Source organism: Gambusia affinis, linkage group LG06 (genome assembly GCF_019740435.1).
Source record: "Gambusia affinis linkage group LG06, SWU_Gaff_1.0, whole genome shotgun sequence".
Classification (NCBI taxonomy): Eukaryota; Metazoa; Chordata; class Actinopteri; order Cyprinodontiformes; family Poeciliidae; genus Gambusia; species Gambusia affinis.
Window position 1 is genome coordinate 4,184,214 of NC_057873.1, and position 25,598 is coordinate 4,209,811.

The 25,598-nt window shown below is 38.2% G+C and overlaps 4 protein-coding genes across 6 annotated transcripts in view; all 4 read right to left on the reverse strand.

The window, feature by feature from the left end:
- Window positions 1–212: 212 nt before the first annotated feature.
- LOC122832904 (claudin-4-like) lies at window positions 213–4,897 on the reverse strand. 2 transcript variants are annotated; one of them, XM_044120131.1, is made up of 3 exons: window positions 4,824–4,897; window positions 4,461–4,569; window positions 213–3,928 (listed from the first exon to the last, which is right to left on the reverse strand). In XM_044120131.1, the coding sequence occupies exon 3, from the start codon at window positions 3,914–3,916 to the stop codon at window positions 3,131–3,133; it is 786 nt and encodes a 261-aa protein (XP_043976066.1). In that variant the 5' UTR covers window positions 3,917–3,928; window positions 4,461–4,569; window positions 4,824–4,897; the 3' UTR covers window positions 213–3,130. The 2 variants fall into 2 exon arrangements, with proteins under 2 accessions (XP_043976066.1, XP_043976068.1); XM_044120133.1 differs by lacking the exon at window positions 4,824–4,897 and adding an exon at window positions 4,761–4,775.
- Window positions 4,898–7,892: 2,995 nt separating this feature from the next.
- The window catches only part of LOC122832911 (claudin-4-like), a 50,450-nt gene continuing 32,744 nt past the window's right edge, over window positions 7,893–25,598 (reverse strand). For both annotated transcript variants that reach the window (XM_044120144.1, XM_044120143.1), the window contains one exon: window positions 7,893–8,648. In XM_044120144.1, coding sequence (XP_043976079.1) covers window positions 7,999–8,634 — 636 coding nt within the window. In that variant the 5' untranslated portion in view covers window positions 8,635–8,648 and the 3' untranslated portion in view covers window positions 7,893–7,998. The remainder of the gene's footprint in view (window positions 8,649–25,598) is intronic.
- On the reverse strand, window positions 11,344–18,006 carry LOC122832918 (claudin-4-like). The gene is made up of 2 exons (XM_044120153.1): window positions 17,444–18,006; window positions 11,344–12,524 (listed from the first exon to the last, which is right to left on the reverse strand). The coding sequence occupies exons 1-2, from the start codon at window positions 17,917–17,919 to the stop codon at window positions 11,849–11,851; spliced, it is 1,152 nt and encodes a 383-aa protein (XP_043976088.1). The 5' UTR covers window positions 17,920–18,006; the 3' UTR covers window positions 11,344–11,848.
- Window positions 19,872–24,823, reverse strand: LOC122832916 (claudin-3-like). The gene is made up of 2 exons (XM_044120151.1): window positions 24,273–24,823; window positions 19,872–20,646 (listed from the first exon to the last, which is right to left on the reverse strand). The coding sequence occupies exons 1-2, from the start codon at window positions 24,746–24,748 to the stop codon at window positions 19,872–19,874; spliced, it is 1,251 nt and encodes a 416-aa protein (XP_043976086.1). The 5' UTR covers window positions 24,749–24,823.

Consider the following 25,598-nt stretch of genomic DNA (forward strand, 5'->3'; position numbering starts at 1 on the left):
AATCTTACTTCTGAAGAGTCGATCCGATAGCAGGCTTCAGCGTTCAAATGTAAAAAAAACTAAAGCCAGATATTAACTCTGACCTATATGTTATTATTTATTATTTTCCTGTCCTATTGTGCACATCTTTGACTCCTTCCTTATCTTCATAGGCCCAGAAGTAAATATTTAACTTCAACAACTAATCCTGCTCTGCAGCTGAACAGAAAAAAAACCTGATTGTTTCCTGTAGACTGGGATTTTACTGACATAAAATTATTATAAATATACACACAATCTGTCACTTTTCCTGGCAGCTCAATAGAAATATGTCAAATAAATTATTATTTTTATTATTGCAGAGATAAACAGTGTTTAATATAACATTGAGACATAATTGTTTCAGAAAATGTCACCATAAAAATAGAACTGAAGGTGTTTTTTTTTTTTTGTGAACAGTTTTCCTGACGTTTCTTTTAGCCACTCTTCAAAATGGGAAAGACTGGTATACATGGCATTTAGGTTTGGTGTTGTGGTTTCCATAGCAACCCTCTACTTCACAGCTTTTGTCCTACCATCACAAACAGAAATGGAGTATTTGGCGTTTTCTGGAACTGTGTGTGAAAAAGAGGCTGAATATGTGGAAAAGCAACTCAGATTTATTATCATAAGCATGGTGAAGGATCTGTGATGCTGTGGGCTTCTTTCAAACGTGACATCATAAACTCAAAAAATAAATGAATGCCTTTAGACTGAAAATGGGACTTCAGTGTTTAATCTTTTTTAATTCTGGAATAAAAGAAGAAAATGTTTTCAGTATTTAAAACGGCTCTAACAGGGAGGCTGTTATCTGAAGTTTGCTTTTATTTTTATATTTATCTAGTGTTGCTTTAAAAAACCAAGAAGATTTGAACAAAAGATGGAAAATAAGATTTTTTTTATTATTATGTTTGCATTTTCTGAAATAGAATAAACACACAAAGCTAAAAGGAAAAACTCAGATATGGTTATGTTGCTAGTAGTAAACAATGATCTAAATGATTTTCTTTCATTTAAAGTTGGAAGCAGAAAGTTTAAAAGAGTCAGGCTTCTTTGGCTTTCAGTGTTAAATTTGGATAAATAAAGTTAATGAGTAAATAAAATTAAAAGTCGAGGTTAAATCCAGCAGATTTTCTACATGAAATCACATTTAAAGAAACACAGTGGAGCCGTAAAGCTGCAGAAGTAAACAAGTGTAATTCCAAAACTTTTGTGCTTTTTTTAAAGGCTGTGACTTTGATTCACAGAACAAAACGCCACCTGAACGCCGCCCATCCTGTTTGTGAGCGTTGGGTCGTGTTCCAACATGCCTGGTTTTTTTCTGTTACTCTGCGTCTGATTCCAGTTCAACCAAACGCAACAGTTTGAGATAAAACACACAAAATACAAGAATTTTGTCAGTCGTCATTTTGTTCACCTGCAGGGAAAATGAAACTCTGAGCAGATACATTTAGTCTAAAGCTTATTGCTCGGTTGTAAGAACTTATAAATCCTTCATTAATCCCTCTTGAAGCTGTTTCTACGCCTCCCATCACGTCTGATTCACTTTGGTCTGCAGAAGCCAAAAATGATACTCTAATGAAAGCAGAACTACTTCAGCATGTTTTTACTCAGGTAAAATGTAGCCGTTTAAGAAAAAGTATTTGACAATATTTAAAATGTACATCATCAGATGGACCAAAATGTAAAGTTATGTGGTATTCTAAAAACCAAAATGAAAATAATTCATATAAATAAGGTCATAACAAATCAAAGTTTTGGGTAAAATAAGGTTTTTCATCATTCAGTTACTCACAGCTGGTAGAAAATCCAGAAATTTTACTCGAGTAGTGATACGTCATAGAATTACTCAAGTAAAACTAAAAAGTACAGGCAGTAAAACTCTTCTAAAAGTTTATTTTCCCAAAATGTTACTCAAGTAAACGTAGCCAGTTGTTACGCATCTCTGCAAACAGTCGTTTGTTTTAAAGAGTTTAAACTGCAGTCATAAAAATGTGCTGAAATTATCCACCAATGTTTAGTGTTGCTATAGCAACACTAAATAGAGTTTAGTTTTTTACTGTGGTGTGTTTAGATTTAAGAAACAAACAAAAATAAACAATTAAATCTCGCTTCGCAACACATTCTGGCTTTTCTCCCATTCACTTCGATTCCTCTGGTAGATTTTCAACCAGCCAATCAGAAAGCAGAAAGAAGTGGCGGGGGGGAGGGGGGGGGTAATTAGGGAAATTGTGTCTAGAAAAAGAAAGGAGTACATTTCTGCCCAAAAACTCAGAAATTTTTAGATTAATCTCGGAAAATTTCTGGAAAAAACTTGGAAATTTCTGAGCTGCAAAAGCAGAAAATTAGTGATAAAATTTTGAGATCTCAGAAATGTTCTAGAAAAAAGTTTTAAATTTCAGAGCTTCAAAAGTCCAAAATTTGGAAAAAAAAAAAAAAAAAAGAAGAAGAAGAAAACTCACAAATTTTGAGATTAATTTCACATATTTTCTAGAAAACTGAGATTTTCTGAGCTCAAAAGTTTAAAAATTTAGACTTTTAAAAATTTAGTTTTCACACTCAGAAATTCCAGGGTTTTGTAAACAATTTTTAAGATTAATATACATTTCTGAGTTTTTTGGCAGAAATTTGCTCCTACTTTCTTTTCTATCCACAATAGCCCTAATTCATTATATGTCAATGATGACGTCGATTTTCTGCTCCGATTTTCTGCTGTGATCAGCACTTCCTTCTTCGCAGGCAATTGCGAAATTGAGTTTTTTTGTTTCATTACGGGAACATTGACAGTTTTGCGCACATTTGTAGTGGAAATGCCTGCAGGAAGTCATCGTTTCTCAATATCCTGGAGCCGCTGTATGAAGCAAGTGGAGCAAGTCACTGTCTAGTTCTGTTTTACCAGGGTAGAAATAATAAAAAGACAAACAGTTTGTTAAAGTAGAACGAAACACAGCAAAAATCAGCCCTGTTAATAAAGTCTGTGCAGTTCTGCTTATTTAAGTTATTTCTAACCCTTTATTCTTTCTTTTTTTCTTTTTTTTTAAAGTGCAGTCAGACGCTTTCCTGAGAGCATTAATTTCACTTTTCGTTGGTTCTGCTGCCCGGTCCAGTTCTGTCAGAAGGGCTGTGACCTGCGGTTGTATTGGCTGTTTGTGAACGCGGTTCTGTTGATGGTGCTCAGCGGGTTGCTGGCCTCCTCCTCGGCGACGCCAGGCTGTCCCTCCTGTACCCCCGCGGCGGGGCATCTGGTGGTCAGAAATATCCCACCGACCAGCATCAACGCGAAGGAGATCCATCCGAGGTACAGAGCAGGTCCCCAGTCTCTCCTGAGCGGCACCGCGCCCTCTAGTGGCTGGCTGGTGTGGTGGCACGTCCAGGCTGTGGGAACCAGCAACAAGATCCCCGCCACGATGAAAAAACTCCCAGAAAACACCTTGATCTGGCCCCTCCCTGGGAACCAAACCAGCCCCACTCCTCCAACCACCATGGCGAAGCCCCCGACTCCAATGGCGGCCATGATGAGAGCCCTCCACGTGCGAAAACTTCCAGAAAGAGACATCAAGGATTGGTAGAAAGAGCAGTGCAGGCTGCCATCGTGGGCCAGATCCCAGTGATCCCACTGTAGCCACACCCCATCCCAGTAGGCAGGCAGGCTGGCTGTCTGGTTGTTGAGCGTCCCGCTGACCGTCCACAGCGCCAGGCAGCGAGTCAGGACGGCGGCCAGCCAACCTGCGGCGGCCACGCCGAGGCCGGCGATCTCCAGGTGCCGCTTCATGACTCCGACCGGCGGCCTCGTCATCCTCTCTTCTCTCTGCTGCCAAAGCCAGAAACAGCTGGCAGCGGGCCGGACCGGGCCGGGGCGGAGCGGGGCAGAGCGGGGCGTTGTTTTAATGTTCAACATGTGAAGCACACACTGCAAAAACACAAAGTCCTACCAAGTAACTTTGGTTCAGTTCCTGTGCAAATATCTTAGTTCACTTGAAATAAGACAAAACTGGCTTACAAGCAGAGGTGGACAGAGTAAACAAACTCTGTCACCTCTAAGTAGTGATGCTACTTACTTGTTGAAGTAGCATCACTTCAACAAGTAAAAGTTAAAAAAAATTTGGTAAAATGTACTCAAGTACTGAGTAACAGTAAATTATGTCATCAGATGGACAAAAATATAAAGCTAAGTGGAAATTTTGGTATTTTAGGGACCAAAATGACAATGATTCATATTAGTAGCAAAAATACTAAAATTAGGCAAAAGAAAAAATATAATCAAAATCAGTTTCTTTTTAAGGAAAAACTTATGAAACTTTAACAGAAACTGCAGGTGTGTGCACTACAAAACAAAAATCAAAACTGGTGACCAACTTTAAAAATAGACTTAATTTATTACAAGTAATCAAATTAAGATTATCTAAGTCAATACGTGAAGTTAAAATGTTAGAAAAACATACATAGCCTATGTAAAGTTTGGGAAACTCAATTTGATGAAACTCTTCTATGTTCGTCTCGACTCCAGCAGGTTGATTTCACACATAAACTCTCAGGTTCACCGGATTCATTCTAAGAAAAGATTGAAATCAAGATGGTGGTTAACATCCGTCCAGCAGCTTCTGTACATTAAATAAAATACAATAAACAACCCTAAACAAACTACAAAGCAATAACTCCCAGTTAGCAGTTAGCCGTTGTAAATTTAAACACAGTTAAAACGAACATTAACAATGATAACAGATAAATATGAATATTATTACATTTGTCTAAACTATGTTAAAATATACTTGTAGATAAAACACAGAGCTGATCCCAGTACATACCACAGTTACAGAACGGCGAACCGAAAAAAGGGGGCGGAGCTGTCGGTTACCGGTTGCTATGGTAACCGTCAACCGCCAAGAGCAGCGCAACAGAAGATAACATAAATGTCTGTGGAAACAACGTGGCTAAACAAAATAAATTAAAAGAATAAATAAACACATTTGGACAAACTTTACATCTATAATATTGTAAAATTATAAAACTCTGTTGCACTGAGTTTTTTAAAGCTGAAACTCCATTATCTTTATTCAGTGTGTCTGGTGAATTTTTGGTTAAAACATGTTTGTTTTACATTCAGTGTGTAGCGAATCCAGAAATTTTACTCAAGAGTAGAAATACTTCATAATAATATAACTCAAAGTAAAAACACTCATAAAAGTGTTTTAATTTTTTTTTTTACAAGAAGTTACTGTAAATGTAATTGAATAAATGTAGCGACCCAACTATGGTTACAAGTGACTTTCAGGAAGAAATATGAGCTTCTTTTAAGTCAATAATTCCTTGATATTAGTATAAATGACTAGTTCCCTTGGTAGAACATTTAATTAATAAAATGGGGAAATGTCTCGCTGGTCAAAATTAAGGAATTATTTACTTAAAACAAACACAAGTTAGTTTTCTCTTATTTAAAGTGTGATAGTATATTTGCACTATAAGCTGGACTAAAAGTAGTTGGTAAGGTTCTGTGTTTTTGCAGTGCAGTGTTGGGTTTGTGTGTTTTGCATGTCTGTGCAGAGAGAGGAGGGAACCGGCTCTTTGGCATTCTTAAAAAGACGGCACTGGCTCAGCTGTCGCTGGGCGGAGGAGGGAAATCCCTCTGTTTTCTCTGCCATGGTTTCAAAACAATCCATTTATCCCCGTCTGTGCAGAGAGGGGAGAAAACAAAGCGTCCGCTGTGCTCTGACTTTTCAGCTGCTGCTCTGCAAAAACACAACATCTTACCAAGTATGTTTGGTCTGGGTTACAGAGCAAATATCTTAGTGCAATACAAACAATCAAAACTCATTTACAAGTAACTTTTCTGCAAGACATACCAGCTTGTTTTAAGTCAACAATTCCTTAATATTGAAGAAAAAGTCAAGAAATTTTACTGGATGATAAATTGTCCAGGTGTTGCTTTTGAAACAATTCATGATATATTTGTTGATAATGGCATAATATTGCAAGTAACTGTAGTTTTGTGAAGAACATTCAACACTGCAACATTAAGAACATTTAAATATCAATTAATAAAAAAAAATAATAATAATAATAATTATGATTAAAAAAAAAACACGATCAAAATCAGAAATAAAATTAATTATGAAGTCTCTGGAAACAAACCTTTGCTTCAATAAGTGTTAATAATCAGAATATAGTTGATCAATCATGTGATTAATAGATTATTTCAACTTATTATATGTGAAAAATGTCTTGTTATAAGTGAAATAGTCTGCCAGTAGAATCCACATTCAGGACTTAAAACTACCTATTTTATATTATTTAAAAGTTACTTGTTAGTTAGTTTTGTCTTAATTCAAGTGTACTGAAATAAAAACGAGACCAAAAATACGTCATAAGATTTTGTGTTTTTGCAGTGAAACATCTTTTTGTACCAAACACATTTTACGTAGATTTGGTTGCTAGAAATTAAGAAAGTGTTTAATTCTGAGATTTTGGCTTTAAAACTCATTTATTTATTAAAATGACAACTTATCTCAAAACTTTGGGTTCTTCATACTACAAATTTCGTCAGTGCACTGCAAAAACACAAAGCCTTATCAAGTATTTTTGTCTAGTTTATAGTGCAAATATTTTAGTACAATTCAATTAACACTAGAACAATTTACAAGTAATTTTTCTCTAAGCTCACATTTTTTGCTGAAATGTTACTTGTAAGTTAGTTTTGTCTTATTTAAAGTGTTGTAAGAGATTTCCACTAGGAGCCAGAATAATTGGTAATATTTTGTGTTTTTGCAGTGCGGGCCCTGATTCTGCCTGATGAAACCTGATTTAAAGTGTGTGAAAGTAACACACACTGCGTGTTTTAGCTGTGAGTTTTCAGTCACAAGTCCAAACTTGTGCTGGTACTCAGATTTACGCTTCTGCAAAGTTGATTATTCATCTGGTAGAAACTTAAGACAATAAATCAAGAATGACCCAAATGTTTCACGGTTTTTATTTCTGCCACTACAATCAAATGATTAACGAGCAAAAATAGCAGTTAAAATATTTTCTTTAAGCACTTTAGCAAAAAAAAAAAAATTTAAATCTAATTAAAAAAATGTTGCAAACTTGCTGCAAAAACACCAAATCTTACCAAGTATTTTTGTCTCGTTTCTGACTCAAGTGTCTTAGAGAACTTGAAATGAGACAAAACTAACTTACAAGTAACTTTTCAGAAATAAGTGGGAGCTTTCTTGGGTGAATAATATCTTGCAGGATGTTACTTGTAAAATAAGTTTTGTCTTAAAGCTGCAGTGTGTAACTTTTATAAAAAGTATTTTTTACATATTTGTTGAAACTGTAACAATGACGTGACAATATGATATGAGAGATAATCTGCGAAAAAAAATTAAGTTCTCTATCTTCTCCCAGCACTAACTAGAAACAACCAATCAGAGTCAGGGGGCGGGTCTTAGTGCTGCCAATCACGTTCGTACCCCTCCCACCCCTTTCTCTCTTGCTCTGCTATGATACAGTTTCTCCCTGTCAGCAGATCTTGTTGTGAATGCTAAGGCTAGTTAGCATAACCACTGATGGCATAAGAAGAAAGTTTTTTTCTGTAACAGTAAGTTGTTTCGCTGCCATTTAACTCATTTAGTAGCATGCACACAAGTTTGATTGACAGCGCTAAGCCCCGCCTCTTGGCTCTGATTGGTTGTTTTTGGAAAGTGGAGTGGAGTCCATCTTTTCTCAGATTATTTGCCTCAAACTGTCAGAACATGGTGACAGTTTTATCACGTTTAAGCAACATATTACAGACTGCAGCTTAAAGTCAACAATATCTTGCTGAAGAGTTTTTTCTAAGTCAGTTTTGTTTTATTTCATGGGTGCTAGCGTATGTGCGCTAGAAACTAGACCAAAAATACTTGGTCATTTTTTGTATTTTTGCAGCGTACAGATTGTAATTAAGGTGCAAGCACCATAAAAGAAGTCCGCAGAGGTCAAGACGTTGTGGTTCTGTTTCTGTTTTCATACATAGTTCTTGATGGCGTAGCTGCTCCGGGTGGGAGTCTTGGCCAGCATGTAGCCGCTGGAGGGGAATCTGTCTGGTTCTGGTGGGCAGGTCACGCAGAGAACGGTTCCTCCGCAGAACAGCAGCCCGGACGACACAAACCCAATGTAGATAGCGGCGCCCAGCTCTCTCTTCAGCACCTCGGGAACTCTGGGGTTGTAAAAATCCGTGATGATGGTGTTGGCGGTCCAGGCGACAGCGACCACTGTGGTGAGCGCGGACAGGCAGAAGATGGCGCCGGAGCCGATCACCACCAGCGCTTTGATCCGCGGGTGGCCCAGGCAGTTGGTGCAGCGAGCTCCCAGGATGAAGATGAGGAATCCCAAACAGCCCAGCACCAGGCTGATGCAAATGAGGCCGCGGGCCGCCTGGAGGTCCGGCGACAGGTCCAGCAGGGCGTCGTAGAGCTTGCACTGCATCTGGCCCGTGTACTCGCTGACGCAGGTCATCCACAAGCCCTCCCAGAACACCTGCATCACCACCAGGTGGGTGCCGATGAACGCTGTGACCTTCCACATGGGCAGGCCGCAGATCAACATGGTGCCGGCGACGCCCATCATGGACAGGCTGATGCCCAGCTCCTGCAGAGCCATGGGAGCCTTAAAGTCTGTTAAAAACACAACAAATAGGCTCTGAGTGTCCAATCGGAAACACCACATTATCCGTTCAACCAGTTTTTATGTAAAAAATGGACGTTGAACTGTAAAAACACCCAATTTTACCAAGAGAAAATATCTTAGCACATTTGAATTAAGAGAAAGTAACTTTTCAGCAAGACATAAGAACCTGTTTTAGTCAATTATTCCTCAGTATTAATGAAAAAGTTCTGGTTCCATTGATAGATTATTTCAGTTATAAATGAAATTTCCTGCCAGTGGAACTATAACCGGGTTGCTAGGTAACGGGCTGGGTTTAGCTGGGGTTGCTAGGTAACGGCGCAGTAGAATATTCTAATAGTGGGACTAGAACATTTGTATCAATATTAAGGAATTATTGACTTTAAACAAACTTTTATATCTTGCTGAAATTTTACTGTTCAGTTAGTTTTGTCTTATTTCAAGTGTATTCAGATATTTGCACTCGAAATTAGACAAAAATATCGGTAAAATTTTGTGTTTTTGCAGTGTAATACCATATAAAATATGTGATTTTCCTGACTACCTTTCTGCTGATATACAGATCTCAGTTTTCATTCATAACAGTCTTAAAAAAATCTTAGACTTGAGTTGGTGAAACCTGCAGAAACCCTGTTTCCTTTTTTAAGTTAATAAAAACAACCAAATCTCTACAAAGATAAGTTACATTTATAAAACTATACACTTTGGATTTATTGTCAAACCATTTAAAAGGTGAAAAGAAATTTAAAGCAGCATAAATGTCAAACTTGAATTCTAAAATTGATTCTTATTACTAAACCATGTTTTTAGCCATGCCACCAGATGGCCACTAGGTGGCAGCACAGGACAAAATACAGAGAAGGTAAAACATAATGCAGTAATGCTTTGCTCTTTTATTCAGCTGCATTCTGAAATATTACGTCACATATTTGAGCTTTCAGAGTTGAGTGAAATATTTTCTCTTCTTCCGAACATTTTTTACCTCGTAGATAATTTATCCTGCAAAATGTCTGGACTTTATCAAAGTACCTGCTCTTTTGCTATTTCAGAGGCATCTTAATTTACCTCATTTATAACTGATAACACGAGTGATTTTTATATGTTGAGTAATTTTACACCAGTATTTCCAACGTATACAGTTAAAAAATTTATTACCACTCATGACTCCCTTTTGCACAGAGTCACAATCTGTAGCATCTCCTGTAACATTTCACAGTAAAGTTGAAGCATACAAGAGATCTAATCATTCTTTTTTTTTACTCTCTTTCTGTTTTTCATTCCAATCACCTGACAGGTTCTTACAGTTTTTATAAAGGAAAACCTTTGAACATTTCTAAAATGAAGCCAGAGTAGCATTTAGCAAACTTCCTGTTTACTTTTGTGTTGGTAGGGCAAAAAAGAGGAGGACTGTTTTACATGAATGGAAATGTTCTCTTCTCTTGCCATTTCTGGAGAACTTGTGGCATCATATTTATAACATTATGCAGACAGGAAGTAACTGATTTCTATATGAAATGGTAAAATAATGACAGAAATGTTTTTCTTACATTTATCTCAAGGAGTCAGAAGTTTTGACACCAGTAATTTTTCTGGAAATAATTGTTTCCTCATTCAGCTCCCCACCAATAAATTAATGTAATAAGATTAAAGTTTATATTTATCTGGGTTTTTTTTGTTTGAAAAAGTTAAATAACTGTATTAAAATATTAATTTACACTGCAAAAACAGAAAATCCTACCAAATATTTTTGTTTTGTTTCTAGACCAACTATCTTAGAAATTACACTAAACTAATTCACAAGTCATTTTTCAGCAATAATGACTTGTTTTCAGTAAATAACTTCCTAATATTAATGAAAAAGTTCTAGTTTCATTGCCAGATTATTTAATTTATAACAAGACATTTTTCTCATGTCATATGTGAAATAATCTGCCAGTAGAAATAACACATTTTCATCAATTTTAAGAAATTATTGACTTAAAACAAGCTCTTCTATCTTGTTGAAAAATTACTTGTAATTATTTTTGTCTTATTTTAAGTGTTCTCAGATATTTGCACCTGAAATTAGACCAAAATACAGAAGATTTTGTGTGTGTTTTTTTCAGTGTATTTTATGTCTTTTTAACCAGAAGTTTTAACTGCTATAAATAAGAAACCATTTAAATTAAAACAAATTTATTTTTGAATAAATGTGTATGAAGTAAAAAAAAGCAACACACACACATATATTAACACATATAAAAGGAAACAATAAAAAAAAAAATTATATTTCCTGTAATGTGAGTAAAAGAGGAGGAGCCATTTTGAGCGCCGCTGCTACGTAATTTGACTCCTTTCTCATCTGAAGTGTGATTGGCTAAGAAAGCATCAAACCCGTCAAATTAAAAAACATCTTTTAAAACCCGTTTGTGAGGATTAAAGCTGCAGAAGTCTCTGTTTTTGGTTTAATTACTGTCCTTTCTGTATGAACGTCGGACACTGAGAGGTGTCGCGCAAAAGGAGCTGAACATTTACGAGTCAACGGCATTGTGATTCCCTGAGTCGCTGCTTTTGTTCTTGGGATTTTGATCTGGTTAGTACCGGCCAAACAGGTTCCTGCTGTGTTTGGTTAAATATCACCTGCTGGCGCAGAGCAAACAAAAGGTCCGTCTAACGAAAAACAACAATATAAAAAAAACATTTTCCAACATGAATAAAAATATAGAACTGTACAACTTAAAACTAAACTTGTTTTAATGCAAAAGTAACACAGGTTTGATTTTTTTGTTTGTTTGTTTTTCTTCATGCTGCTTCAATGTCGTCCTTCACTGCAAAAACCTAAAATCTTACCAAGAATTTTTGGTTGGGTTTATAGCGTGTTAGTACACTTGAAATAAGATAAAACTAACTTAAAAGTAACTTTTCAGAAAGATACAGAAGCTTGTTTAGGTTATTTAAGCTCTAGTTGCATTGGCAGATTATTTCACTTCTAACTTGGGAAAATGTCTTGCTTCAGGTGAAAGTGGAAATAGTGCTTTTAAAAATCTATATTAGGGAATTATTTACTTAAAACTAGCTCCTATATCTGATGCAAAGTTGCATGTAAGTTAGTTTTGTCCTATTTCAAGTGTACTGAGATAAATCCAGTAGAAACTAGACCAAAAATATTTGGTAAGATTTTGTGTTTTTGCAGTATGAATTCCAGTTCGTCTCAAATATACGTCTTCGTCAGCGAGGATGATCGGTATGATTCTCCTTTGCTGTTTCCTCCCGACCTGTTCAGCAGATACTTCACAGAGGGGGCGGTTTCCTTGTTTGGGGGGCAGCTGGCACACAGAAGCCCCCCTCCCAGGGTCAGCAGCGCCGCGGCGCCCCAGCCGATGTACAGGGACGCCCCGATCTCTCGTTTCTGCGCCTCCACCACCAGAGGGTTGTAGAAGTCCTGGATGATGATGCTGGCCGTCCAGGAAACGGGAACGAGGCAGAGGACTCCGCTGACGATCAGGACGGCTCCTGCAGCCACCGAGGCCTTGGCCTTGACCTTCTCCTCCGGAATGAAGTTTGTGCACTTTCCCCCGACGAAAGCAATCAGGAGTCCCACAATGCCGACGACGATGGAAACCACCACCAAAGCTCTGGCGCCCTGAAGGTCATTGCTCAACGCCAGCATGGAGTCGTAGCCCTTGCACTGCATCTGGCCGGTGCTCTGCACCACGCAGCTCATCCAGATGCCCTCCCACATGATCTGCGAGGTCACAATGTTGCTGCCGATGAAGGCCGTGACCCGCCACATGGGTGCAGCGCAGGCGATGAGAACCCCGATCCAACCGAAGAGCGCCAAGGCACAACCGGCCATCTGCAACCCCATGGAGGCCATCGCTGTGCGTCTCTGGCAGACAGAGTGGCGGCCGGGCGTTTGTGTGAACCAGAGGGAGCAGAAGAATGGGAGGTGTGAAAGCCAAGCTGTGAGGGAAACACTAGAAGGCCTGGCAAATGATTCCACACCTGCAGGCGGTTTTTGTGTGCAAGGACAATAAAGGTTGGGGCTTCAACAATTGACGTACGGACCAGCCAGAAGTTGTTCCTGGAACATTATCAACCAGAATGCAAGCTGCAGAGAATGATGGCAGTTTGTCGTGTGTTTGACAGAGATGAAAAAGTCTGAAAGAATCTGAAGCTTTGTGTGTTTTACAAAATAAAACACACAATCTTACCAAGTATTTTGTTCTAGTTTCTTGAGAAAAAATCTTACAACTAACTAACTAACAAGTATCTTTTCAGCAACATGTAGGATCTGGTTTTAAGTCAATAAAACTTGATGAAAAAGTTCAAGTTCGAGACATTTTTCCCAGAAGTGAATCAATCTCCCAGTGAATCAGGAACTTTTTCCTCAATATTAGGGAATTATTGATCTAAAACAAACTCCTACATCTTTCTGAAAACCTGTCACTTTTGCCTTATTTCAATTGTACAAAGATATTGGTACTATAAACTAGACCAAAAATAATTGGTAAGATTTTGTGTTTTTGCAAGAAATGGAGATATTTACAGAGCATAAAGGGGGGAAAAAAGACTCTTTTTAGATAAAAACAAGCTCCCAAATCTGGCTAAAAAGTTAGTTGTCAGTTAGTTTTTCCTTTTTTCAAGTTTGCTAAGATATTTGCAGGAAAGCAGACCAAAAATACCTGGTAAGATGTTGTGTTTTTGCAGTGTAATTAGATGCAAAGTCTTTTGGACCATTATGCTTCTCACTTTCACCAAATCAATGTGAAATTTAGGTACATAAGTTACTAGAAGACCCAGTGCAGAAAGTCACACCAGAACCTTGAGAAATTAGCTGTAAATAAATCTTATGTGAATGAAACTCAACCTTGTTGAAAGTCTTATATGGTGACTTTATAATAAACTGGTTTATTATTGGTTTAACAATAAACGAAACTCTAAACTAGTCATTTAAATACCGACAGGAATAGGAAGGAGTTTATTCCTGCAATGCCAAAAAATACTTTTATACCGATTATTGAGAAGGTAATAACTATTTTTTTTAGAATAAAACATAAATATGTAAATTTATGGGTGTTTTTTTTTTCAAATTTGACTACAATCTTCGGTGATCTTTTGAGAGACGTCTCATTTCTAATCATAATCAGACTTCCTGGTTGATTGAAACTAATCCTACATCTAAAACTGGTGTGAATAATTTCAGACGTGCGTGTAAGGCCAGATGAGGAATAGTTTGATAGTGGATTAAGTTACAATCATTACAGTAAATTAATAAAGATTGACATTTTGACTCTTTTGACTTTTAGAATATTTAAGTTTATCTTTGTCTTTTGTGTATTTCACAAAAGTTTAATGTTTTTTTTTTAGCATTTTAAAATCAAATGCTAAGAAAAGGTCCTTTAACCTTTGAGTGTCTTCAGTCAGAGGCTTCTTCAACTTCGCTGTAATACAGACTGCTATAGGAAATCTTTCCTGCCAACAGCCATCACTATCTAACTCTGAATCTGATTTAAAACGAGCTACGTTTAATTTGCCTTTGGGATGAATAAAGTAATTTTGAATTTGAATTTTATGTGCAGAACGTTTCACAAATCCTGTTTTTGTTCAGGTCCACAGTTTGTTTACTCACTCCAGGCACTAAAAGCTAAAATTAGGAACTGCAGTTTCAGCCGTTTTCTTCTGACTGAGTGAGATTTTGCGGAAGCTGCTCCCCTGTCGAGGAGTTTTAGGTGAATTCCTGCGCCTGTAACCGGTTCCCGGGCGAGTCAGAGGCTCGTGTTTGAAATCAGGCGAAGGAATGTGAAACCAGATAAAGTTAGCAGAAACAGGACAGGGTGTGTTGACACGCCCACATCATGATGTGCTGACACTGCTCACGTAATGGGAATCATTTCTAAAAGGCATTTCATGTAAACATTTCTTCACTATCGGAAGTTACAGACAAACATTTGGATCCTTTTGGCCTTGAAATAAAGTTTAATATGTAAAGCAGCTCCGCCTTTTAATTATCTGATTGGCAGCTTTGATTAGGCATTGATCAAAATGTAGAAACAGATATTAGCTATGAAACTTATTCCATTCATTATACTGACTACAGGAGTTTACATAAATCAAGATTTAAAGGATTTGGGAAGAGTTTTTATCACGCAATATGTGAAACTAGTTTGTTCAAACAAGCCCATGTTTTAAAAATGATAAACAAAGACGAAGATTTTTAATACCAAGTCAACTGGATTATTAAATACATGACGGGTTTTGAGAGTTTTTACAAAAACAAACATGAAAAAATAGGGGGAAATTTAAATTTTTGTTTAAAAATGACGTTAATAAATCTCTATGTTCCTGGTTTTAGTGAGGAGGCAAGCAGCAGCGTTCTGACAGATTTTCAGTGCGATTAAATATAAACACATGGATGAGTTTCTATAGATCTTGTTGAGATATTAATCCTCTAATCATAGAAGGCCGTCTTTGTAATCGTCTTTATGTGGCTCTGAATGTTAAGACGCAGATTTTGGGCCTGATCTCTTGTTTCCGTCTGTCAAAACTGAAGCTGTGCGTTCAGTTATAGGTCGTTCATCCTTACGTACAAAGATAATAACTTTCGATTATAAATTAACGTTGCCTAATAATGCAAATTAGAAAATAGCTGCCAAGATTAAAAGATCAATTGTATCCTAATCCACATATGTTGAACAATTTCATTATTTTTGTCGTGACACCAGTTGATTACGCTCCGTGTTTTTTCTTTGTTTTGAATGTATCCATTTTAATGTTTTATTTTAGTTTTGTTGCTACTGTTTGTTCTATTATCTGGTTAGTTATTTTGTTCATCAGTATCCCTTTTTGTTAGTCTGTAGTGTTAGTTGTATGTGCACTAATTGGTGAATATTTATAAGAAACAAAAATAAGTTAATTAATGTTGTCAGCTCTAGTTCAGGTTGTATTCACTTTACACAAAAAAGTTTCCATTTATTCCTATTATACATTATTGTGGTTCTGGTTGCAGTTTGGCTGCTAAAGCCTTTATAAAACCAATTTAAGCTTTATTTCAGTCATGACCTTATTCTGTGAAACTGAGGCTATATAAAATTATAAATCAGGTGGAAAATGCCCCCATAATTGGTACAAAATCAGATTGGTGGAATTGTGTTTTGTTTTAAAGTAGTTTGGTTTCACTTTGTTGTCAAAGTTACACACGTCATTGTATTACTGACACTAAAATATGAGCTCAAATAAAAACACAAAGTGCTCCTTTTGTTTCTGTTCCCACAAATATAAAGTCTAACGTCTCATACATCAAACTGATCAAATAAAGTTTTATCAGAAGAAACTCTTTGGAACTGAGTGACATTTATTCACTGTGAAGTTGAGGTCTTTGAAACAACTTCAGAAAACGTGAGCCTTACTTTCTCCCTCCAAACATTCAAACCTTTTCCCCGTGTAAACAACAAGGTGTGTATAACTTCCTCCCAATGTTGGCAGAAACTTGACAGAAAACAGAAAAGGCTCTGAGTCTGGTCTGGACAGTAAAACTGGTTTAACTGGGCTGGAAAAAGCCTGACGAGTTTGAACAGTCACATGTTTTCACATACTTTCACTGCACGGACGTTTCCCCCTAGACACGTTTCAACTCCTCTTCTAAGACAGAAAAATGTCTCAGCTGTTACTTATGAGTATGGTTTTAAATATGCATTATTATTTGGTAGATTTTGAAGGCGTAATGTTTAAGTAATTCCTCTGTGCGAATCAAAGAAACACTTTTTGTGCAGAGACAGAAAATCCTACACAGTATTCTTGGTTTAGTTTCTAGTGCAAATACCTTAGTGCTCTAAGAAATAGGACAAAAATAACTATTCAGCGAGATATAGCAGCTTGTTTTAAGTCAGTAATTCCTTAATATTTATGAAATAATTCTGGTTTCACCCCAGCTCGTCGCCTAGCAACCCAGTTCTTGTTCCACCATCAGATTCTTTCACTCATAAGACATTGTTCCCATGTTATGCATGAAATAATTTACCAATGAAACTAGATCTATTCCATCAATGTTAATAAATTAAAACAAGCTCTGATATGTTGCTGAAAAGTTACTTGTGAGTTAATTTGTACTTATTTTAAGTGGATTAAGATATCTGAACTCAGAACTAGACCATAAATACTTTTCTGTGTTTCTGGAGGCATGTAACCAAAAGGGAAACTCTGACCAAGAAATGATCTGTGACAACAGTAATAATATGACAGACACATTTTATTACAAAAGTATGAGGTTGAAAAACAAAATTCAATAAATGATATTAAAAAACCCCAATGATAATAATGTTTAAAATAGATAGAATACAATATAATACATTCACAATATGTCACTGGTCTCTTGTACAAAGTCAATCAGAAGTCTTAATGGTCATAAACCAGTTCAGACGTCTCATTCAGATAGTGCCAGGACCGTAACTCACACCACATCTTTCTTCTTTAAGGTCTTCAGCTGAGGGTTTCTTTCAAGGATCCAGCCTCTCAGTTGTCAGTCGCTCTTTCTTTCCGAAAGACACATGGAAGGTGTTTCGCTTACAAATGTCAATAATTTGCAGTCTTTCTCAGCGTTCAGACGTATGCCCGGCTATTAGCTACGGATCTGGCCACAGATTTTCCAGATCCGCTGTACCCATAAGGTACGGCGGATCTGGGTCCGCCGTACCTTACGGGATACTCTGGGGACTCGTTTTTGGGAGGACAGGAGCTACACAGCAGGGCCCCTCCCAGGATGAGCAGCGCCGCCGTGGCCCAGCCGATGTAGAGCGCGGCGCCTAGCTCCCGCCGCTGGGCGTTGGTCAATACCGGGTTGTAGAAGTCCATGATGATGGTGTTGGCGGACCAGCACACGGGAACCAACACCAGAACCCCGGCGCAGATGAAGACCACCCCGGACGCGATGGCCACCCTGACTTTGGCGCGCGGCTCCTCAACGAAGTTGGTGCACTTTCCTCCGGCGATGCCCAGGAGGATCCCCATGGCGGAGACGATGATGGCGACGATCACCAGCGCCCGGGCGGCCTGCAGGTCCTGCGGCAGCGCCAGCAGCGAGTCGTAGATCTTACACTGCATCTGGCCCGTGCTCTGCGTCACGCAGTTCAACCACAGGCCTTCCCAGATGATCTGCGCCGTCACGATGTTGGCGCCGATGAAGGCCGTGACCTTCCACATGGGTAGTGCGCAGGTGACGATGGTCCCGAGGAAGCCGATGACGGCCAGGACGAAGCCCAGCATCTGTCGTCCCATTGACACCATGATGGAGTTTGAGTTGGGGCTGAACTGAGCAGAGAAGACAAACGAGTTGAAAGATCGGCCGGTCGGAGAGTTTAATGCAAACGCCGTCAAACCTCAGATGGTTTTAAGGACGTCTGGCTTGAAGGCGGAGCCAGAGCAGCTTCACCTCGGATCTGAACCAGTTTCTGTGGAGATTTACCAGTCTGACCAGATTTTTTAAAACATGGTTCTTTGTGCGGCTGAGACGCAGTTTCGACAAGATGGACGACCTTGTGCAGCTGATGTTCAGCATTCCTGATTTAAACAACAACAAAAGACGCTGGTTGGGTCTTGGAAAGACGGGGACGTCACTTCCAAGAACGGGTTTCAGGTTTTAAAAAGAGAGTTTCACCGGACGTGGAAAACTACCTTTATGTCCATTTAGGGAGTCTCTTCCTGGTTTTACTGCAGGTCCATTCAGTAATTTAATATATTATTTAAGGAAGTTTATCACTAAGTGAAACACTTTGAATAGATTTATATCTGTTAAGATGCTTTTCCACTAAACAGTAATAAAAAACCTTCACATTTACAATTAGAATATTACATCAGAACAATACAAATAAAATTTTATAATAGAGAAACAAAGATTTAATGACAAGTATGTGTAACACGAACTGACAAGATTTTAATCTGACAAGGAAGCCGCATCTAGACATTTCTTCTAATTTATTAAATATGACTTTATTTTCTTTAATCCTCTTGAACAAATAACATCCAATTATCGACAATTCCTCATGAACAACATGTATTTATGTTAAAAATAATAATTAAAAAAAGACTTTTAGATTTTTTTACAAATATGTTTAAAATAATTTATTACCTTTACAGGCTGTTTGACAGATTCTTATGATTGCAGACAAACGTTTTTTATGTTTCTAATCTTATTTTGGAAAGCACACACACACACACACACACACATACACACACCCACACACACACACACACACATTATATCTCAAAAATATATTTATGCACACATACCAACTTAAAAATATGGCTATTTGTTGGTATATTAAACAAATGTACATTCACAATTTAATATTAAATCTATTTAGCTATTTTTTAACTAAGAAAGAGACACACATATATATATAACAATATATATATATATATATATATATATATATATATAACAATATATATATATATATACACATATATATTGTCTATAGAAATATAAACTCAGATTGCATTTCACTTGATAAACCATTGAGTTACCATTTTTTATTTAAGATAAATAAAAGGAATTATCTTAAATACATTTTAAGATAAATTTATTTAAGACAAAAATCATATAGATGTATTTATCTATATATAAATTAATGAATCTATCTATTTAGAGTGAAAAGAAAAAAATATTGCTATTATATACTATGTTAGAATTTAAAATAAAAAAAAATATGAATTTTTTTTTTAAAATATTAAAAATATGAAAGTTAATTAATTCATAAAAAAATATAAAATTTCTTTGTTCTTAAATAAAATGTTTCATTTTAAGTGTATTGATTTCTTTATTGGACCATTTATATCTCTCTTATTTTTAATTTTGCTAGTCCTCCATAATTATAATGTGACTTTTAATAACAATAATAAAAAAACCTCTCTGTTTTGTTTTATTCTTATTATTGTACGAAATGACTCCACAAACATAAAAATGTAAAAAGACTGAATCATTTTATTGAGGCAGTTTTTCTGGGAAACAAACAATGAATCACAGGAAGTTGGAAAATAAATACAGCAGTTGTTTCCTTGTGAAAAGCGATGCATGAGTTACACAGGTCAGAGGGAACAACATTCCTCCAAAAGGTGCAGAATCAGAGCTACTGAAGAAAGAACCTTTACGTCACATTCTGCTGGATCACAAAGCATCTTTTAAAAATACAGTATCTGTTGAGATGCAGTCTTATGATACAATGCAGGAAGCCGATGTTTCAGTTTCTGACGTACGGCTGAGGGGAGTACACGGGTGGAGCTGCGTAGGGTTTGGCGGGGACGTAGCTCCCGGTGTAGCTCCCGGTGTACGGCCCGGTGTACGGCTGGTTGGACGGCGCCGCGTACACTGGACCGTACGCCGCCGTGTTCGGGGGCCCGTAGGTGTACATTTGCGGCCCGTAGGCTGGATAATAGGGCCTACTGGGAGGACAGGATGTGGTCAGGATGATCCCTCCGATCAGAAGAAACACCGTCGAAGTCCAACCGATGTAAATAGAAGCTCCAATTTCCCTTTTCTGCGTCTCGATGGTCAAGGGGCTCTGAAAATCCGAGACGCTGATGGCCGCCGACCAGCAGACGGGGATCAGGACCAAGATGGCTGCCAGGATCAAGAGACACCCGCCGATGATCACCACATTGGCGTTGCTGGAGTCCTTCTTCAGGCAGCTGGTGCACTTGGTTCCAACGAAGGTGATGATGAAGCCGATGAAGCCGACGATCAGGCAGATGATGACCAGCGCGCGGGCGGCCTGCAGGTCCTGCGACAGCCTCATCAACGACTCGTTGAGCTTGCACTGCATCTGACCCGTACTCTGCATGACGCAGTTCATCCACAGCCCGTCCCAGACCACCTGGCCCGTCACAATGTTGGCGCCGATGTAGGTTGTCACTCGCCACATGGGGATGCCGCAGCAGACGGCGGCCAGGACCAGGCCTATGAAGCTGATGACCTGGCCGGCCACTTCCTTGCCAATCTTCCCCATGGTGAAGAGGCTTCGTCCGCAGCAGGAGTGAAAGATGCAGCTCTCTCTCCAGCTGTTTGTCACAGAATGGGAAGGAGGAGGTGCTGTCCTGTTGTCAGGTGAGTTCCTCTGGACAAACAAGATTCCTTCGCATGCAGGTAGAGGAGTGGCAGCTACTTTAAAGGTAACCCTTCCTAACCTTTTCCCCGAACAGGTTAGGTTAGGCATGTAGAATATATAAACATGAACAGTCTCATTTCAGCGGACTGAAATGATATTGCAGTCTCCTCTTATCACTTAAAGGAGCAGTATTGTTTTCCAGGTATATTGTTGTCATTTTATAGCCTAATCAAGTAACTATGTTAACTTCAGCTGATATAAAAATGCTATATGTATCAAATATGAATTAAAAGAACTTTTATCTCCTAATTTAATCTTGAAATTGAGCCTCTGTTTCTTTAAAAACTTCTGCTGTTTCTGAAGTTCCGCCTTCAGGAAGTAGTCACAACATGGCTTCTCTATTAACCCTTTAACAATGTTTTTACCAGCGCTGCACTGAAAAGTAGCTACTATAATGAGCTCAGCAGTTCCACCAGGTGTTTGCTAATTGCTGCTGGCTAGTCTGAAGGAGCTGAGTGGGGGAAGCCTGCTCTGTGGGGCACAAGCTCAGAAACCTGGAAACTGCATCTCTGAGGAGGAGATGTGCCTCGAAGGCGGGGCTTGGTCCACCCTGACGTTTTGCTCAGTTGTCATGGAGATTAAAGGATTTTTCAAACATGCATGAAATAGTCAAAGCAACACTCCAGGTTTGTTTTTGATGGTTGAATGAAACGACGTAAAGCTAACAAAAAACAAGTTTACATAATACTGCCACTTTAAATCTAAATAAGCTGCTGGCCACATCACTGACTCCAAGTTTGCACTCACAAATAAAAATGGCTGCACACAGATGTGCAATAATACAAAACGATACACCGCTGAAAAGCAGAAGTGGTGCCTCCTGCACAACCAACGAGACTGCAGCAAGTGGTTTCTGGATGGTAAGTCAACAATAAAACACTGGTCTTTTCCAGCAGCCATTATACAGCACATGCAAACCCAAAAGGTCCAACCCAAGTTATACATTTTTTATCATTACATTTAGTTATCCCTGATACTGACCAAATGTATTTAAACTTTTGAATTTGAGGGAAGTTACAAAATATTCTCACTTCTCTTCAAGATTCACATTTATCAAATATAAACAAATTTTGTAATCCTAATTAACCTAAAACAAGAAAGGTTTGGTGTGATTTGACTTCAGACAGTGCAAAAAAAAAGAAAAAAGATCTGTATGTGTCTTTTTATCCAGTGTACGTAAACATCTGGTTTCAACTGTAGAAGCTTCCATTGTGAAATAATAGTTTCTTTCTCACTGTCTGAGTGGTTTCTGGATGGTAAGTCAGAATTATTTCTACCTTCTAAATGGGTATATTTAACTTTTAAATGATGGTTCTTGGGTCACACAATGTGGATAACTGTCCAGAGGCTCCTCACAACAGAGTTAACTGGAATTTTGGCCCAATGCTCCAGGTTGAATGATTGCAACTGGGTCAGGTTTGTAAATTGACTAGAACACACACACACACACACACACACACACACAGTTATGGTTTCCAACAGAAGAGCTACTCCAATGCAATCTGTGAAACAGAGAGAGGAATGAATGCTACCTCAAATAAAAGGCCCAAAGTGCAGTAATACTCAATAAATTAGAAAAGTACTAAAATGTTTGCGGCTCAGTATTTACGGCTTATTCTGCGGAACGTGATTCCCGAATTGTTAATGGATTTTTCAATAGAGCACATCTAAAATATTTGAAAGAAAATGCAGCTCGGGAAGCTGAAGGGCTACTTGACGAGCCATTGGCTGGTGTTTGCAAAGCAGCCAATCCAGGAGCTGCATTTATCTTCCTTGGTACTGATTGGCTGTACCTAAGAGCAAAAGTAAGGAAGTCTGTAAATGTTATATCCTGCAGTTATGATAGGATGGCTTCTAACATATTGTTATTGAATATTTGAACCATTAAAGAAGGAAGTTATGAGAGTTTTTAGAGCAGATTTCAAGTTTTTGTGGATTTTAAGTACTTGAGGGCAGCTAACAAAATCAGATCAACTACACAGATTGATGTTTCCACGCCTCTCTTCTGTTAATTTTGACGTTTTTTTTGTTTACAGTTTATAAAAACTCAACATTTAAGGGAAAAAAAAAATAGAAAGACCAATAAATATGTTTTTACTACCAAAATGTTTGATTAATTAGAGGCATGTTTAACACCAGTTTAAACGTTGCTATCTTTCAATCTGAGTTTTATCAGAACACAAATTATAATTTATTATTTTTATTAATTTATATAAAATTAACCAATTTAAATTCATCACCTCAGTCCGTTGAGCTGAATATTGAGAGTTTAACTAAATAGAGAAAACAATAAGGAGAGTCTGAACTGTTTTGTGTTAAGTGTATTTTGTGACGCAGCTTCAGGGGAAAAAGAAAAACAAACATTTGAGGACATAAAATCTGTCCTGAAACCGGAGTTTTAAGGTGCAGCACTGACAGAAAACAACCTGTGCAGGTTACAGCGATCCACTGCGTCTGCATCGAAAGCTTTTCTGAAAACAAACTGATGGGGGAAAAAAAGGTCTCACGACGTCCCATGACTGAAACCTTTGTATACACAAAACCAATGAGACACGCCTGAGTCACATGACGCTGCGCCAACAGGTTTGTCACCTGGAAAATATTACAAAACAATCTCATCATCATTTCGTTTCTGTCTTAAAGCACAGAAACAAGAAAACTTAAATGTCTATTTAAATGTAAGTTAACGAAAGTTTTCAAGTGTTTCATTAAATTCATACTGAGGTTTAAAACTATGAAAAGTTTTAAAACAAACGTCTCGCCCAAAATTTTCCAACCAGGAAATAAACTGAAAGAATATTTGAGTCCTTGCGTAATATTTTATTTAATTTTAAAATTTTCAGTAGTCCAGTTTTAACAGAGTGTATTTACATTACAAACACAAAAATAAGTAAAGTTACATGACTATATGCAAAAAGAATTTAAAAGTAAAGGAAAAAACATTATGCATTTCTCTGTTATTAAGGTCAATTTCTTTAAAAATACAAATGATCACAAAGACATTTAATAAAATCTCTTACAATATTCATAAGGAATTAAATATTCATTTCTTGGATTACCCAAACAGATTGTTTCCAAAGTAGTCATTATGAAAGAAAGCCTGTTTAAGTTAGCTAAACTACAGGAAAAAACAACATTTAACGCAGTTATTTATCATTTACTCCTTTGGTTTCATGATCAAAACCCCTCATAAAACCGGCCAAAAGCTGAGAATTGGTACGACATTTACATTCGTGGATTCATCAGTAAGATAAATATGAGCTGACATGTCAGCTGTCTTGAGCCTTCGTGTCCGTGTTAGGAGGGAAACTTTATACGTATTCTCTGGATGTGGAAGCGGTCTTCACTGGGGTGAATCTGGGTTTGGAAACGTAGTTAAGGTTTTCCTCGTTGGTGGGGCAATTCCAGCAAAGTAGCCCCCCTCCAATGAAGAACAAGGCGGAAGCTGCCCAGCCGATGTACAGCGACGCTCCCAACTCGTATTGAGGCGTTCCGATGATCATCAAGTTGTAGAACCTGTTGATGACGGAGTTGGCGGACCAGGAGACGGGAATGAGGCACAGCAGCCCGGCGAGGATGAACAGAACTCCAGAAACGATGCAGACCTTCGCCTTGGATTGCTCGTTCTCGATGCAGTTGGTGCACTTTCCCCCAGCGATGGCCAGGGACACCCCACAGATCCCCAACAAGACGGAGATGACGATCATGGCGCGGGCCGCCTGCAGGTCCTGCTCCAACGCCAGCATGGAGTCGTACACCTTACACTGCATCTGACCCGTGCTCTGCACCACACAGCTCATCCACAGGCCCTCCCAGATGGTCTGAGCCGTGATGATGTTGGCGCCCACGAAGGCGGACACCCTCCACATGGGTAGCCCGCACACCACAATGTCCAGCAGCCAGCCGATCGAGGCGATGACTATGCCGGTGAGCTGAATGCCTTGAGAAACCATCTTCCTGCCTTGCTGCGACGCGACAAACTCAACGAGAAAACAGTGGAAATGTCGCAGGCTGGACTGTAAAGGTTGTTATGTGAGCAGAAGCATGAGGGTATCCGATACCACTGACCTCAGCAGCTATTGGCTGTGAAGTGTTTGTACACAAACACAAAGGCTCAAGACAGCTGACATGTCAGTGCTGACCTGGAAGTTTCAAGGTGAGCAATCAGTATGACACCTAAACTAATATTATCAGCACTGGGATCTTCATTGAAGGAAAATATCCCTTCAATATGGGCAAAAAGCTACTCACTGATGATGGCTAGCATTGGTTTTAGCTGTTAACTTGTCGACATAACGCATAAAATCTTAAATGTCTGCGTGATATATAAAAGGAAAAGGGACACAGGGATTTGCTACTAATCATCAACATTATGACAACTAGATAAGATCAGGAAAAAGGTTTAATGACAAAAAAATAGCTAGTAGGTCAGTGATGCTAGCTTGACTATGACAATCTTAACATGTAGATGTGATGTGGAATTCAGTGGGTTTTACAAAATAAGTAAAAGGGCAAGCCACACAGCTGACATTACTGTTACTGTGGCAGCGTGGCTATAATGGACGGCAAGCAAAAAAAATCGTCTTTTTGCCCTCCAGCGTTGTGAGCATGTGCAAAATTTCCAGATGTAAACAATAACATACAAGAGGTTTGTTGAAGATGACATGTTATGCTTCCGTGAACAGATTAGGATAAGTCTATGAAACACAATTAAAATCACTCATATTCACACAATAAGTTGTTAAAAAAACATCCCACGCCAACATTTTCCAGTAAATTTGAGCACATAAAGTTTATTTGTGG